The sequence below is a fragment of the Typopeltis vanoorti genome, chromosome 18 (genome assembly GCF_054136105.1).
Source record: "Typopeltis vanoorti isolate ZY-2024b chromosome 18, IOZ_Tvanoo_1.0, whole genome shotgun sequence".
Taxonomy (NCBI): Eukaryota; Metazoa; Arthropoda; class Arachnida; order Uropygi; family Thelyphonidae; genus Typopeltis; species Typopeltis vanoorti.
Genome location: NC_143566.1, coordinates 51,127,009 through 51,145,539, shown reverse-complemented (window position 1 = coordinate 51,145,539; position 18,531 = coordinate 51,127,009). Strand labels below are relative to the sequence as shown.

General features: G+C 36.3%; 1 protein-coding gene across 1 annotated transcript in view; it reads right to left on the bottom strand.

Moving 5' to 3' along the window:
* The window catches only part of Spt5 (Transcription elongation factor subunit Spt5), a 428,434-nt gene that overhangs the window by 186,612 nt on the left and 223,291 nt on the right, over positions 1-18,531 (bottom strand). Inside the window, 1 exon segment of the mRNA XM_090408290.1 lies at positions 5,675-5,750. Within this exon segment, the coding sequence (XP_090264416.1) occupies positions 5,675-5,750 (76 nt within the window).

The window sequence follows — 18,531 nt, the reverse complement described above, 5'->3', positions numbered from 1 at the left end:
GAAATAACAGTGAACTTTTACTACTTAATAAAGGCATAAACTTTGCAGTAGCACCTAGAACTGTTAATAAACTGGATGTTATATACCACACAGAAAAAGGCATTAAGTCTCTTCCAAATAATATAGCTGATAAAATTAGTTTAGAAACCAGCAATGTTTTGAATAAAAAGAAAGCCATATGTAGCAATCTTACAAAAACAGAACTAGCAGCTGATTAGCATTGAAAGCTAATCAGGATATAATTGTAACAAAATTGGACAAAAGTAATGCTACGGTTGTCTTAACAGATCAACATATATTTATTAGATGATCAACTAGTCTCCAATAACAGCACTTAACAACCTGAGAACTATAATCTGACTAACAGAATTAAGAAAAAAAACAGTTAAATTACTTAAGTCTGTTACTTCTTGGCCTTCAGACACTGTTAAAAAACTATTACCTCATTATACCCGTTCTACTAGAATATATGTGTTCCCAAGGTACACAAATAATGTTCTGCTTTAGCTGATAGTTGAGGGTATAGACAGCCCAAATTATCACCTAGCCAAGAAATTAGCGTCAACACTCAAGGAATTTGTAGGTCATTCACCCTCCTATATAAAGAACACACAACACTTCATAAACAAAATTAAAAACATAACACTCAGCAAAGATGATTTATTAGTCAGTTTTGACATTTCTGCCCTTTTCCCCATCCCAATCAGTGACACAATTCTTCTCTTACAGAACAAATTTGCACTCGACATTACAGCTCTCTTTGCCCACGTCCTACATTCCTGTTACTTTGTGTGGCAAAATAATTTTTACCTACGAAGGTACAGCCATGGGCTTACCACTATCCCTTCACAATTGATAACTTTTATATGGAAGCCTTTGAGCAACATGCCCTAGATTCCTCTACTTTAAAACCTACAGTTTAGCTTAGATACATTGGTGTTTTTGTTATCTGCCCACACAGCTGCCAAACGTTAAACATCTTCCTCAGCCACCTGAACAAACAACATGAACACATACAATTTACTTGGATACACTGGTCACACATCTTCCTTGAGGCAGTCTATCTCCTTCACTGTTTACTGCAAGCCTGCACATATTGGCCAATATATACATGTTAACTCATATTGCCACCCTTCACAAAAGCTTGGGATCATTAACACACGCAAAAACAGCTATAACAATTTTCTCTAATGAAAAACTTTTAAACAAGAATTACAAATTATTAGTATATATAGCAAAAATACCATCAATAAAGTACTTCAAAAATATATATAATATAGATTACATTAAAGGGTTATCAGAAAAATAAACAGAATTCTACACATTATAATCTTGATGCCACTTTTAAACTACCTATGAAATTAAAAAACATATTCAATTTCTCTAAGGATCCTTTCTCTCATTAGCTCACCTTGGAGTTTATCATATCTATTGCACCTGTAACTCATCTGATATTAGTGAAACTGGACATACAATTCCTATCCATAAAAAAGAACACAAATGACACATTAAATTTGACAATTTTGGTGAAGCAGGCCTCTTAGATCATGCTTTTAACACCCTACACCAAACTGACTGGAAAAACCGCACGTTCTTTACATCATACAAAAACTTGATATGAACAGAAATTTAAAGAAGCCTGTGATTTTGATTACCCATCCTAATCTTAACAATAATGGTGGCATAAAAATCCTAAGAATTTTTATTACCCACAAGTTTTCCAGCAAACCCCAACTTTAGGACACTAAGCAATTATGTTTTAGTGGCCGCCATCCAAATGGTTTTATTTTAATTTAATTGTATACTACTAATAATAATAACTGGACTATCATTCATGTAGTACGGTTTTTTCCCCACCAGAGGTCAGGCCAATAGTTTTAACAGTTGACTAAATCAATGTAACTTTAGCATACCATATAGACTGTAGTCTATATGGTATGCTAAAGTTACATTGATTAAAACCGCTTATTTCTTTGTATATGTGTGTATACTCCAGATGATGACCTTAATGTGACGGCTGAAACATCGAGTGATTATTTTGGTTTATATTAAACTGAAGTTTTTACTCTAACACTGTAGTTGTTTTCATAATTTTTTATAATGAATTCTGATCACTATGTAACCATGAAGGAATGGAGGAAGTGTTAACTAAACTATTAGGTGGTAGATGATCTTCATCGCCCAGTGAAAGAGCACCACCCAGCTTATTGGAGGCATGATGTGGCATTCAATTTTTTTTATTATTTGATTGGAATTATAAAGCTTTATTACGACATGTTCATATCATTTGCTCTATGCTGCAACAACTTTTAAATAACAAACAATATATGAAACTCAATGACTTCTCAGACTGGACCACACAACATCTTTTGGCCCTATATTCCTAGTTCAATTAACAAGGAAATGGTACATAGAGTACCTATCCCAAACATTACTGGCATTTCAGAACCAGTTTCTAGAATTCTTATGTACAATCTGGTGGCTGCATTTATCCCAATCAATAAACTATCATCATCATGGTTCCAATCTTCTAAAGATAAACAATCCCCTCTTACTCTTCCCATGATCTAACAAGTGAGTGTAACCTTTCGTATTTTGAATGAACTAGATGTTGGTGGAAAAAAGAATAGACAGAAAATCCGAGAAATTGGGCTCAAAATATGGACCACAATATCCTATGGTCTGAAATACACTTACTCCATCATTGTCACTATAAATTTGAATGGTTATTTAAAGAAAGTGCTGAAGCCTTACTTCATCACCTGAACTTGAATTGAAATGACTGCCTCTCAATATCAAAGACATGGGAGTCTTATTTTAATTACACATAATTAAAGTTTTAATAATACAGTTAATTATTAACTGATATAATGTTCCTTAGTTAGGTCTTTGTGCTGTGTCACGTATATCATCACACAGCTCTCACCACTTCAAATCACTCCACTATTCGCGTTCTACACTGTATTAAACTACCTTCCGCAATAATGATATGGTAATTTTCAAGCCAAACTATATGGCCTTTGAATAAATATTATTCACTTATTATTTTGTGTTTTTGTGTGAAATGGAGAAACCACATGGCACAATTATCTTTAAAAGAAAGAAGCAGCAAATGCCATGTTTAAGTCTTCAGAGCAATGATTTCAATTTGTTTTTTGCTTCCCATCTACTCTGTGCACTGTGAAGGATATCTTTCTAGGTCATGCTAAACACACTTAGAGACCCACAGCCTCTTCCATTTCGGGGACATATCAATTAAAATGGCAGTGCCACAAGCCAACTAACAAATTTTGCATATGCTTGAACCTGTCAGTAATGAGTCAGGAGGCTTCCTGGTCAGCTGGTGCATAATCCAGATGTCGCATACTCTGCCAAGTCATGCCTAGAGAGGAAATCCGAGTAGTAGTATGTAGGAGGCACGACCTCACCACTGACTATTTAGCCTTACATGCTGAAGGTTTAATGGAATAAATACAGCACATATAAATAAATAAACAACACGTTTAATCACTCCTATATTTCATCCCAGTCACTGAGACATTGTGAGGGAAACAATATTAAAATTGCAAAAACACATACTAATTTGTACAAACCAATAAGTGGAAAAGATTAGACTGAAAGCCTCAAGTTCTATGAGGGGCACCCTCTCGGGTACTGTTGGCCAACCTTAGCTGTGTTGGGACCTAAGAATTAAAGTTTCTCACTTTTGGGGAAGTTTAATACAACCATATCTGATTGAGTTCTTAAATCTGCCGCTGATTCTAAAAAAAGTTTTTCAAATTTGTATTTTCTGCTGCAATTATCATTCTCTAAACCCTGATAACCACGTGGACCTCTTCACATTTCTTTCCAGGAAACTTGAACCTATAATCCAGCTATTCAAATAATGAGGTTATCTTTCTAGTGATCTAAATGTCCACAATTCCACCTGTCTTCCCTTCTTCAACACCATACCCAAGCCAGACAATTGCTTATGGCAGAGACGGATATCTTTGCCATAAGCAATGATCTCATGCAAATTATATATCTACCTACATGAATTCCTCATAACCCTCTTCACTTCAATTCTGGATCTTTTTTCAAACAATAGTCCTTGTAGAAACATCATAGAGGTCACACCTCTCCTCACAGCAATTCAGGTAACAATTTTATGGGAGTCTCCTCCCACAGATTATTTTTCTTCAACCCACTCCCCACTTTGCACACGCTGGCACTACAAAGGTGCCAATGGGATAACCTCTGGAATTTTTACTCCTTTTCTTCGTTTGATTATTGCTCCACTCATCTGACCCTAACACCTACATAAAACGAGTCACAAAAATTATCCTCACTGACATGAAGGCCTTTATCCCTCATTCTACCCCAAATCTGCTTGTGAGCCCTGATACACAGGAAGTTTATTGAAGCAGTTGAAGAAAAAATTCAGCTTTCTGTACATGGCTAACATCAAGATCCCAACTTACATACATACACTGCCTATACCAAAGCATTCAACAAATGCAAAACAGTCATCAGCAGATCTAAATCTGATTTCATAAAGGCAAAGAGCAGAAAACTTGCCTCCTGTCCATATGAAAGCCATGCCTTCCAGTCCCTTGCTAAGGTCATTGTACATCTTTGTACAACTTCTTTGTAAGGTCATTGTACAACTTTTGCTCATCTGCACTTCTACCTCTCGCTCTCCCTCATTTAAATGGCACAACTGTTACTTTACCCAAAGTAAAGCTGATCTCCAAGCATCACTCAATTAGTCCATAGATCACCAAGTAATGGTCATCTATGGAGAAGTTCAAAGATGACCTTCGTGGGGGAAAATGGACTTTTCCCACAAGCTCCAAAGACGACGCAATGTTGAAATGGTTCACACCCCATTACTCCCATCCCTAATCTTGTTCCATCATATTCTATCCTCCTTTCCCCAAAATATTTTCTATTTTTCACCTTCTTCCCAAAGAATTCTCAGCCCACCCTTAAAACCCAGGTTTTAAAATTCACACACCTCTTGCTTCACCTGCAATTCTCCCCATCTTTCCATCTTCACATTTCCAATCCCCCCCCCCCTTCCTTTCAGTCATACTTCAGCTGTAGTACAAATGTATATCACTATACACCAGATACTGCTGAATAAAAAGACAACCAGGAACATCCTACAAAGGTATGTCCAAAATTATTCTTCCCATATATTCTTCATGTATCTGTCTTTAAAACATTAGTAATGTCTTAAAAAATTGAGTAAAAAGCCAATGACATTATAAATAGGGTTACTCCTAAACAAAAATAGGCAAAAATAGCCATAAAAATTAATTAAAAGGATATTAAATCCCACATTGTTTTAAAACAGAATAAGAAACTCACAGATTGGAATCAGAGAGTTTATCTTTGAGTTTCTTATTCGGTTTTAAAACAATGTGGGATGTAATATCCCCTTAATTTAAATAATGTTTATATCGCCGAAATGAAGCCTATTGGCTCTTTATATTTAAGTAATAAAAATTAATATTTATTTACAGGAGTAATATGGAAAATTTTCCAGAAATAATACCTGAAAAATAAATATTTTATGTTATGACTACTCTGATGCAAGTAGTCTGACACATTGTTATCCCTTGAATTTCTATAGAAATATTTATATTCATTCTTATTATTGAACTATGAGCAATAAAAAAGAGGATACACTCTAACTCTATGCCTTCTGGTTGCTCTTCAAATTTTTCAAGTTCAGAAAGCGTAGGTTTCACCCCATCTGCAATCTGAAACAAATAAAATTAGTCCATTATTGTTATAACATATTCATGAATACTTCATATGCATATTCAAAGAATTTACACCAGTTTGCATAATATGTATAACAGTAGAGGTGGAAAAGTTTTGAGAATTTCATGAATTTCAGCATTGGATAATACTCTGAAGATTGCATGCAGATGGCAGATTACGTTCGGTTTTCAAAGTATTCTGAACTATATTATATTTCAATGTCACTGAATCAAAATAACTCATCATACTGAAATATTGTTATCCCTTGAGTTACATCAGAGTAAATTGGTGTTCATGAAATGAATTTTTTTAACATTGAGTTAATCCTTTCTGCCACAGTTTGCTATATCTATTAATTCCATGCCATAACTAAAAAGTCCAATAAAGTTCCACACACTGACCAGGATTTAAACCAATTATCTTTCCCAGGCACATGGCAAAACCACTCAGAGGAAGGTTTAGCATCTTGATTACACTGCACATGCACGCATTTATGTGTGTGCATGTGTGTATGTGTATTATACAGGTATCCCTTGATTAATGTGGTTAATTAATCCCTCAATGTTACCGCATATATCAAAAACCAATGATAAAAAGTACAATTCGTCCACAATCGATTACTGTATTAATAGTTCGTTTTATATGGTACTCTTTTAGGAAAAATAAAAAATGAATGCAAAGTAAATGTTTAATAAATGCTTGTACCTACATTAGTTACTGCAATTTTTTTATCAAAAGAAGTTATCAAGAGTCGTTTGAACAGTTTTAGTTTTTTTCTTATCGGCATAAATTCTATGATAACAAGCAAAATTACTCTCCAGACCTCAGCAAACAAGCATTCTTCGATTAACATCTGGATCCATATCCATTACTTGCTGCTTAAGTGATTCTAAACTGCGAAATATTCCATTCAATTGTTTGACTGTTATCTCCTTTGGAACTTCATCTTCACATTCCATTTGTTCATTGTCTTCATATGAGCATTGTTGTTCAATTTCAAGAAGATCGTCGTCACTGAAATCTTTTGAATTTGAATCCAATAATTCTTTAATATCTTCTGCGTCAACACCATCAAAATCAAGGTCTTCACCAATTGCAATGAATTCTTCAACCACGTTGTTCACAGGATTTTGAAAACAACCTAAGTCATTAGCGCATTCTGGTAAAAGGTTTTTCCACACAGCTTTCATGCAGCTAGAAGACACTTGCTCCCACAAGTCATGAATGTTTTCAATTGCGTGATTTACGTTCAATTTTTTCAAAATTCTTGGAGCGTAATTGCATTTTCTCCCGTTGTTGTTTCTACCGCAACAAATTATCAAAGTTAATCTCAAAATTAATTTGAGAATGTCATTTTAAGAAAATAGGCTTTGAAAGTTGCAATGACGCCCATGTCCATAGGTTGTAGCAATGATGTCGTATTTGGTGGGAAAAATAAAACGTTCACATTCTCACACAGATCATTGAGAGAATTTGGATGACCAGGTGTGTTATCTAAAAGCAAAAGAGCTTTCAAAGCTAAATTATTTCTCTTGCAATAAGCTTCAACTGCCGGGACAAAATAAGACCTAAACCAATCTTCGAATAGACTTTGGGTAACCCAAGCCTTCTGATTCGCCCGCCAAATTACAGGTAAAGAGTTCTTGTTACATCCTTTTATTAAAGTCCTTGGGTTCTGAGTTTGATAGACAAGCAGCAGCTTCAATTTAAAATCTCTATTAGCATTCCCTCCAAGCATAACAGTTAAGGGATATTTTGATACTTTATAGTCAGGCTGCACTTCTTTTTTTGATATAAAAGTTCTAGATGGCATTTTTTTCCAAAAGAGTCCAGTTTCATCTACATTGAAAATTTGGCGGTAATTGTAATCATTTTCTTCAATAATTTTCTGCAGCTCAGCAGGAAATGTGGATGCAGCATCTTCATCAGCACTTGCAGCTTCACCTGTTATTTTTACATTCTTTAGTCCAGCCCTAAATTTAAAATTTTCAAGCCAGCCTTTGCTAGCTGCGAATTTTGAATTGTCTTCTTTTTATTTAGTCTCTTTAAGTCTTGAAAACAGGCTCAGAGCTTTGGCCGTGATATTATAGGCACTAATTGGAATGGAAGACTGCAAACAAACTTTTGATTGCAGTCTTCCAGCCTAATCAACAGATCTTCCATTTCAACTATTATAGCAGTCCGGTTACGTGTGCATTGCATACTTGCAGATGTGGATGCAACTTTACCTTGCTCGCAATACTCATCAGCTTTGGATAAAATAGTCCGTACTGTAGACTCGTTAAAACCAAATTCGCTTCCGATCTTACTTTTACTTTCATCATGTTTAAATATTTTAATTATATCAAGTTTTGTATCTAAGGTAATTACTTTCCTCTTCTTTTTTTCACTTAATGACCCAGTTGTGGGATTGCTCTTATTCTTCGACATGATTAATGGGCTGTAAAATTTATGAAGAATGTAATTTGTTAATACGTACAGCAAAACAACTGGAGCTTGTAATACACCCACTCTTAATGCTGGCAGCAAAGTAACTGGCTGGCACTCAGGTTCTGGAAGCACAACTGCATGGGAGAAATGACATCATCATACTCACGCCACAAGGCGTGCATGTTTTTGGGTGGCAAATTTAAAAGCGCGTCAATCAAAACTCTTGCCATGTATATCAAGGGACTGCCACAATAATCAAATCCTGCATTAAGCAAGGGATACCTGCATATATTATGCAGAAATCAAGAAAATGGATGAAGTAATTTATATAATTAAAATTACTGTGTAGGTATAATCAAGAAACAGATATTAAAGAGCAGTTTATGGGGGAATTGAGTCCAGGAGGAAGGCAAGTGACCAGTATCATACCACAGGGCTCAGTAATTAGTCCTCTGTTGTTTAATTTGTACATCAATGATATAGAAAATGATTCGACAGGAAATATTCAGTTGTTTGTAGATGATGCTAAACTGGAAAAAGCAATGGTAAATGAAGGTAATGCAGAGATCCTGCAGAAGACTTAAACAGACTAACATACAGTATGGACAAAGATAAATGATTGGCAGTTTAATGTGGCGAAGTGTAAGGTGATGCACTTTGGTAAGAGATCACAAGCTGTGTATTATATTGACAGAACTAAACTGCATTAAAATGATGAGGCCTGGGACTTTGAGGGGTGGTTGTGGATAGGCAGTTGAAGTTTAGAGGGCATATTGCAAAGGTAACCAAAACAGCACATCAAATTACCTGGTTGTTGAAGAACACACAAAGTAAGGATAGAGAGGTTATTGTTGTCAGCAAAGACTGTGTGGAGTGTGGTTATCAAGGATGTTAGAACTAGATTTTTTGCTTGGTTGGCAGTGAATAAGAGGAATGGGCTACCAAAGGTGGTTGTGAATGCTTCATCAGTGAATGAGTTTAAGGAGAGATATGATAGATATTGTGTAAATAATGGATGCCCCATGATGAGTATTTTGCTTCCATGAAGATACCTGTATAATAATAATAAACCAAGAAAATGAACTTTAATATTTTATGGGAGGAAAATGCTTATTGGATAATAACACAGTGGTTGCTGAATAAAAAAAAAAATAAAATGTTATTATTTATTTTTTTATGGTAATTCCAGTTCAAACCACAGTACCTTATCATTATGGACAGGCAAAAATATCAAAAGAACAAAGAAACTTGTTAATACTCCTTAAAAAATGTGCAAGTCAGAAGACTGCATCCAAAGGACAACAACAGAAGAAATGAAGAGGTGTTGAGTGGTCTCCTCTGCATAGATGTTTTAACAGTTTTAGAAAAGGTGCAGAAATTACTGATGCAAATAACAATTAACAGTGTCTGTGGAAATATTTGCAGAAATGAACATAGCATGAAGTGAACATCGGTGAAAGAGATGTGAAGAAAATTAATGACATATTTGATATGATTATTTGGTCAACTGGAAAAGCAGCAGTTATATTAAGCAATGTAATTGCTCCTTTTAACACTGAGCTAAAGATTCTTAGGAGCTCTTATAGAAGCACTAGAATTATCCTAAATGTAAGAATAGTTAATGACTGGATAAATTTGTAAACTGTATAGAATTAATAGCTGTTCACCTATCACACATTCAGTGAAAGAGAAAACCTACTTTATTGTATGCTGAGGAGATGATACTTCATTATATTAAAGATTGGAAGTTAAGAGTTCTCCCAAGAAGAGAAATTTCAAAATTAAGCCTGGAAGAATTTTTTTAGAGTAAGATTCTGACAAATGTAAGCACTCAACAAGCACTTGTTGAATATTTGCACATCACGCTTGCATTTGTCAGAATCTCAATGAAGAAACAGTTGAGAAATGAGAATCTGTGTTAGCAGAAGTAGATAATATTTTGGCAATGTGTGTACTGTTAGATTTGTAAAATGATAAAAATGGAATGTCATCTATGGGGGGGGGGAACTATCTTGTATGAGACCAGCGGTATGTTTTATCCATCCACCGGTCTCATACAGAAGAAGGGTTTTTTCCCCACCTGGAAACTCAGGTTATTCGTCCCCCAGAATATGCAAATCGGCCTTCAGTCAGGAATGCTTAAGACGATTCTTCCAGCCATTGGTCTGATTTGTCAATGCCAGTCCTGAGCCTGGATAAAAATAAGGAGGGATTGAGATGGTGCTGTACCTCCCCAAAAAGGGGCTCATGGCCAATGAATCATCATACAAAATAAATAAATAAATAACCTGCCTCTGACAAACATGGAGTTGGAGAAACTCAAATGACCCTTAGTCTGTTCTCTGACTGAGTTGCCAACTTGCTCTTTGGTCACACATTGTTTTGTTTGATGGTCACTAGAATTTTCTGAAGCTTTCAATTAATTCTAGAACAAAAGCAAAAGGCTTAATGACTTAAGCCTTTCAATTTCTCTCCTCTGTCTGCACATCAGTGACCTTTTCCAGTCAACCAAATCTAATCCATCGGATGACGTTCCAGGTTTATCATTTGAGTTTCTCCAACTCCATGTTTGAGAAACTCAAACTCTGATATAAGAAAAGATTCCCCCTCCCCTCCTCTGCCAAATTAATTGAGAATGATAGAATTCATACTGGTGATATTTGTTAGCTGAGAAATTTCCAGGTTACATAAAACTTGACAGGTAATGAATTTCACCGTTACATTGGAAATATTAGAAAGAGAGTAACAGGCTGAATATAGATTTAATCCAAGCTGCATCATAAATACCAAATGCAGAAGTACTAGTATAAAAAAAAAAGTCTGCAAAGTAAAATAATCTTGAAAAAAGAAGTCTTTTCCTCATTTGGATAGCCCAGACATTAGGAAGCTTGCAAGCAGCTTGTGAAAGAAGGAACTAAAGATCAAAGAGTGTTAGATTTGTTCATAGCATGAGAAGTGGTCTCTGTTAAGAATATGACTTTTTTACCGCCAGTAGGTGACAGTGATCAGCTATGCTTTCTTGGTATTCTGAATGTATCCCTAGTGTTTGAAGAATAAATAGATTGTGAGTGAAATGGATGTGCAACATTATTAAGCAAGATATCCACAAGAAGAAAATGATGTGGAAAGAATACCATGAGATAAGAGTAAGAAGAGTTATGAAATATATAAAGAGCAGGCCAGTAAAGTAACGAGTATTGTATGGAAAGCTAAATTGGAGTATGAAAAGAAATTGGCTATGAAGGCTAAAGGAAATCCAAAAGAATTTTATCATTATGCCAAAAGCAAAAGAAAGAATGAATGTCGAAGAATAACTTTATTGAATATCGATAGTACTTTAGTGTAAGAAGCTAACGAGATTGTTCAATTAATGGGTGCTCACCTTGCTAAGATATATCAACCAGGTGTATGAAACATGGTGCACAATGATACTGCTACATTGCATGAAGAATTAGAGGTGCAGGAAAATGAAGCTGAAGAGCTGTTGCATAACCTGGATAAGATTTGTCAATAGGGACAGATGTAATATCAGCATGTTTGCTAAAGGAATATTCAACCGAATTGGCTAGGACTTTCACATGTTTGTATAATTTCAGTCTCAGCTCAGAAATGATACCACAGGAATGAAAGGAATGTATGATACTTCCATTGTACAAGAGTGGTGCAAAAACTGATTTGTCTAACTACCGACCTATCAGTATCTCTGGCGTGGCAGTGAAGATTTTAGAGAAGCTGGTAAGAACTCACATAAAGAAATGGATAGACAAACAAGCTATACTCTGCAAGGAGCAGCATGGGTTAACTAAAGGAAGTTCATGTTTTAGAAATGTGCTCATATTTTATAGCAATGTTACAGACAAGTTGGATAAAGGGAATGGATACACCATGATAATGTTGGATTGTGCTAAGACATTGATAGGATATCACACGAAAGGCTGTGGAATAAAATGGAGAATATGGGATTGGAATATAAACTCTTGACTTGGATCAGTAGATGGTTGACAGATATCAAAAAGTGGATAGGAATTTGAAGTTCAAAGGGCACAGCAAAAGAAGCAAATACAACTCAGAGGATAACTGCAAAGCTGAAGCGAACCCTGACATGTAAGGATGATGAAGTCATTTTGCCTCTTTATAAGGCCTTGATAAGACTGCACCTGGATCTCCCACATTCCAAGGGGATAGAGAAGCTGTGGAAAGGGTACAAAGAAGAGTTACAAAGATTATATCCGAATTATGGGGACAGATTGCAAGTATGTGGATTACCGACTCTGGTTAACAGGAGAAAGAGTGATATGATAGAGATCTAAAATTTTCTGAATGAGTGTTAGAGGATATTGTCTGATGAAATTTTTCATTATATGGAATATGGAGAGAGAGAGAGAGAGAACATGGGGGGCATCCATGGAAGTTAAGTTGTTTGCAGTCAAGAAAGAGGGTAAGAGCTAGGTTTTTCTCTCACAGAACAGTGAGTGAATGAGTGGAATAGTTTGCCTTTAGGAGTAGTGAGTGCATCTAGTATGAATGCATTTAAAGAAAGGTACGACAGCTGGTTTGGGTGATGTATGATCTCCTTCAATGAGTCCTTGACTCCGTAGAGGTCTCAGGTAGTAATAATACTAATAACATGGGATGGTCTGCAGGAAATTTATTTTGGTAATGTATAAGAGGCAGATGCTCACATTAAAGCAATGAGGGTAGCTTCATTTGCTGAAACATAGCAACCAAGGAGCAGTGAAGTTTGAAATGCTCCAGTTTGCAATTCATATGGCTTAATGAAGAGCAGGGTTCAACCATTGCAGTCTGCTCTCTTTCTGTCTCTGGCAGAAGCACAGACATGGTAACATAATTTGGTCTCGATATAATCAGTACAAATGGAGCAAACAATCCAAGAGGTGGAAGATAGGGTGCAAAAGATGTTTATTGCTTTATGGCACTTATCTCTTCAACTGACATATGTAAATGAGAACATATAAGTCCCAATAACTTGGCTTGTGGTGTAACCAAGATTATGTGTGACATGTGAGGCAGAAATGCATGCAAACTGTCTTCTGCTATGAAAATCTGAATCCATTTGCAAGCATCCATTTTGAAAGATGGTTAATGGTTAATGACACATATTATTTCACAAAGACAGAATTTTTATGAGGGTCATAAAAATTCTGTCTTTTTATGACCCTCATATTACTTGAATAACAGAAGATCGTGAAGTCATCCACATAGAGAGCATTACTTACATTTGGAGGAAGTTGTACCTCTATCGAGTTAATCTTGACTGCAAAAAGCAGGACACTGGAAAATGAACCATACAGGGCTTCCTCCTCTTGAGTATGCAGTTGGGACAATGTGGTTCCCACCCAAGAACGATTCAGTGATAAAAAATGGGAATTACCACTGAGACCAAAGTTGGGTAGGTCTTTCATTATTTCAAATCTCCAAGCAATGTAATATGCTTTTTTTCACATAAAAAAAAAAAACTATACGAATTGCTTTCGTATAGTTTTAGGAAGGCATTTCTAATGAATGCTTTCATTCAGAGCAGATGATCAGTTGTTGGGTATTATTTGCAGAATACTATGTTCTGGAAGGAAGAGAAAAAAAAAAGAAGAACAAAAAAAAAACGTTAATCTCCAGAAATCATAAAACATAAGAAGTTGCCATTTTTTACCCAAAATCTTACACAAGCAGGTAGTCAGAATTCAGAACAACTGGTGATAGTGCGGATTTTGAATCCTTCCCTGGCTCAGGAAATTCAATAATGATCACCTTTTACCAGTTATCTGGAAATGTTCTCAAAGAAAATTCTGTTGAATAGGTATAGCAGTTAATCTGTGGAAGATGTCTGATCACCACATAATGGATGTTATCTGGTCCACAGGCTGCTAGACAACATTTAAGCAAAACAGCTTTCATTTCTTGTTTTGTGAATAGCCTGTTGTAATCTTCTACTGGTTGAAGAAAACAGAATTTGTTCTTTCTCTGCTTCACATTTCTAGTCAAGGAACTCCAGAGGATAAGAAGATATTACTGATGTTTTGGAAAATATTTCCACTAGTGTCAGCAACTGTGATTGGATATGCAAAGTGTGTGGATAAAAAATCTGTCCATTTTCAGAATTTATCTCAGACTTCTTTAGTGTTGGTTGCTCTTGTTAAAGAAAAATGTATACAGGATCTAGGATTCCCCTTGCATTTGATGATGTATGTTGTTCAGGCTCAAGTATGTTTGAAAGCAACATTTATTGTTGTGGAGTATCCTTAGAAAATACCCCAAGCTTTTTTTTTTATTATTGTTTTTTACTTTCTTGGTTGTCATGCGTCAACATTTTGCATTCAGTTTCTACATTTAGGGAAAATGTGGAAACCGACTAGATGTTTTAGGAATTGCAGCTGTGGCAGCTAGTATAATACAACTGTCACATGATTTGTTGCATCACTGATAAGATATGAGCTGACCATCACAGAACCCAATTCTCCTAAGGAGGAGAAGGTGAGTCATTCAGCCTGATCAATTTTCCATTGGGATATCTGTAATATAGTACATAGCTGCCTAAGAAAAAAAATTTTGATATCACGAGGAAACAATCACTCCAGGATAAGTTATTGTCAGGCTCTTGCTTTAATAGTGGGAGGGTAAGCAGACAGTTGAGTCAATAGCAGTGAATGTTGGGTAGGCACATAGAAAAATATGTGGCTTTCTGTATTGAAGTGGGAGAGACTGTCAAGTAAAACTCTACAAACTTTCCTCTGATGTAAGTTCAGGCACTATTCCACAGTGTTATGTCTGTTTAAATCTCCCCATGAGGGAGTAAGTGGGATGATCCCCTTCACAATTAAATTTTGTCACTAAACTGAAATTAAATTTCAGTTTGCGTATGTTTGTGTGTGTATAGATGTTTTTCATTTCTTCCTGAAAATGAGACTTGACATGACAGATACTGCAACAATACGGCAACTTGTGGCGAAAGCATTGTGCTTTCCAAAATATCAGTTTTAATATATTGGAGGTTTTTCTGCTTTTTTTTGGGAGGCACATTGGGATTGCTCCACCACTGTCAACAGTTACCAAGTTGTCTATAAACTCATTCTACTTGGGGTACCACTTCTTGGTTGTATATACATATATCTACTCTATAATATAAAATGATAAGCCTCTTTTGTAACATTTTTGTCTCACGTTTTTTGTCAAGTTATTTGAAACTCAGGGGTTACCCTGAGTGTAGAGTCTTCAAAATTCGAGTCATCAGAATTCAAGGAGAACTGGCCTACCAGTCTAGAACTCGGGGTGGGGGAGACCCTGTACGAGTCTTCAAAATTTGAGTCATCAGAATTCAAGGAGAACCGGCCTACCATTCTGGAACTCGGAGGGGGGGTTGCTGTAGGCGCCGGGGGGGGGGGGGCTTGTGTTTGTGTGGGTGTGGGTGTCTACACACACACACAGTAAAGGAGATAAGATGTGTATGTGTTGTTACATTATGAATGATCAAATTTGGAAAGGAATTAATTCACTCAGAGTCTAACAAGTCAAAAATGTAGACAATGAGAAACGCGTGCTTGGGCGGGAAAGTAGATACACATATATTGACCTTAAGTAGAGCTGAAAGAGCATTGATTTAGAGATGTGAAATTGGTTCTGTTTACACAGGGTCATGAGGAGAACTTTGTATAGAAATGTGGTTAAAATAGAATGTCCTATGGGGTGTGTGTGAGTTAATTAGGTGTGGGCTAGGGTCTAAAGGTCACGTCTTGGCCGTCCAGTGTAACTTGTGGCCTAAGGCAGAGAGAAATTATATAGAAGATGAAGCTCGAACGCATTCTCGGAAGAGGCCATGTGCGGAAGATGCGTGCCATGCGGAAAACCGTAGTGAGAGAGAGTGCCAAAGGAGGTGATATAAAAGGGATTTTCCCCTCCTCTTTCAAGGCTTTTTGGTTCCTGGTTTCTGTTTTTTTTTCGTGGACGTTGGCTCTCTCTCCTCCCGCCAGCTGGGTGATTCTGGATCGGCCATAGAAGTTATGCGTCGTCTCCCGTAGATCGAGTGTCCTGACTAGCTAACCCTACATAGCAGGGCAGCTGAGCAAGACCGAAGAACCAGCAATACTGAAAACAGTAAACGGTAACAGAGCGAGACCAGGGCGGCACATCGCCATATCGTTTCGGAACGACCATATCAGGCAATCATCGTAAGTGACCACGTTGGTGAAACCCAGCGGAAAGATCGAGATGTCTAGACAAAACTGTGAATGTACCAGATAATCATTCCAGGGGATGGTAAAGTAGAGAATTTATTTTGTTTCCAGTTAAAGAAATGAGTGGACACTATGTAATTTAGAGTGTGAACATTTGATAGTGAACTTTTAAGAGATTACCATATTTGGCAGCGACCTGTCCCAACTGGAAAGAAATGTCTGAGAAGGAAATTGTATGTGATATAACAATGATAAATGTGAGAAATATTAAGTAACTCAGAAATGATTGAGGTGATAAAATTATAAACTAGAAATTTTGTATTTTAATGTGCAATACAGTAGAGCGAGTTATTATTCATGTTCAAGAGTATTTAGCTGTGTTATCTAATTCTTTTACTTAGAATGAAATTGAAATAACCATGTGTTTGGTGCATTCCTTGTATATAAATTTTAGACCTCAATAAACATGTTTTGTATTTTATAACTGATATTGGCCTGAGATATGAATTCAAATTACCACTCATAAAACTGAACCTAAGCAGGAGGGATATAGAAGTATAGTTGAGATTTATGAGCTACAACTGCATACTAAGTTTGATATAGGTGAATTGAATTAGATTATATATGAGTATAAAGTCCTAGAACTTTCACCGCTGTATATTATTCTGAGAAGGTCTCCTTGGATAAGGGTCTCATCTATCCAAGGATATTGGCTGAAGCAGCTTTAAAAAATAAATGCGCCAATTATTATAATTACGGCTATTTTGCCTGCTTCAGTTTAGGAGTGCCCCTGTTTAAATGTCATTGGCTATTTACTCATGGATTCTTAGGTCATTGTAGATGTAAATTTACCAAAAGGTATATGTAGCATAAGGAAGAGAAATTTACACATACCTTCTTCTGGGTGTTGCGGCTTTTCCTTCTTTCTGCGATGTCCAAAAACTACTGAGTGTGTGGAGGGGGGGGCAGGCAATTTGGGAGAATTAAATTAGAAAAGCCCGGGTTTTTTCCCAGTAATATATATATATAAACATATATATTATATTACTATATTATATAGGGTGGGGGAAAAGGTGAAAGGGTTATTTTTTATATAGGGAAGGGGAAAAAGAGGGTTGACAGGGTGTGGTCCATTTCGACTAATTCTTGGTCGTCATCTGAACACATTGAGAAAGTGGATACTATGTCAGGTCGGGTAGGTGCTTCTGTTTTTGAAGTGTTTGCGTTATTGCCTATTGGTCGGAGTTGTGACCTCAATTTTATGTTGTGAAGCTTCCAAGCCTCAGAGATTATGTAGGGCCTGTGTATGTTGATAGAGTTCACGTCACATTTTATGGCTATTGTTTCCGATATTCTTAGCATTGTTTCATTGTCTTCTCTATCAACTATGATGGCCTCATCGATCTGCGGGGTATGTTTTTGTTCAAGGGCGTGAACAGCTATTTCCGTTTTTCCTGTGCTTTGTATTCAATTTTTCTTTTTGATGTTATTTTTTAGTGATTAAATGTTCTGGAATAGGGATGCTACAATCACGGAAGTGTTCTTGTAGTCTTGCCCATAAAGACCTGATGGTGGAACCTGTGTAGGTGATATCACAGCCTTTTTTGGCAGGGAAATTTATAGACTACATAATCTCCGAGGTTTGGAAGCTTCACAACATAAAATTGAGGTCACAACCCCAACCAATAGGCGATAACACAAACACTTCAAAAACAGAAGCACCTACCCGACCTGACATATTATCCACTTTCCTAATGTGTTCAGATGATGACCAAGAATTAGTCGAAACGGACCGCATCCCGTTAACCCCCTTTTTCCCCTTCCCTATATAAAAAATCAACCCTTTCATCTTTTCCCACGCCCTATATAATATAGTAATATAATATATATGTTTATATATATATTACTGGAAAAAAACCCAGGTTTTTCTAATTTAATTCTCCCAAATTGCCTACCCCCTCCACACACTCAGTAGTTTTTGGACATCTCAGAAAGAAGAAAAGCTGCAACACCCAGAAAAAGGTATGTGTAAATTTCTCTTCCTTATGCTACATATACTTTTTGGTAAATTTACATCTACAATTCCCTGCCAAAAAGGCTGTGATATCACCTACACAGGTTCCACCATCAGGTCTTTATGGGCAAGACTACAAGAACACTT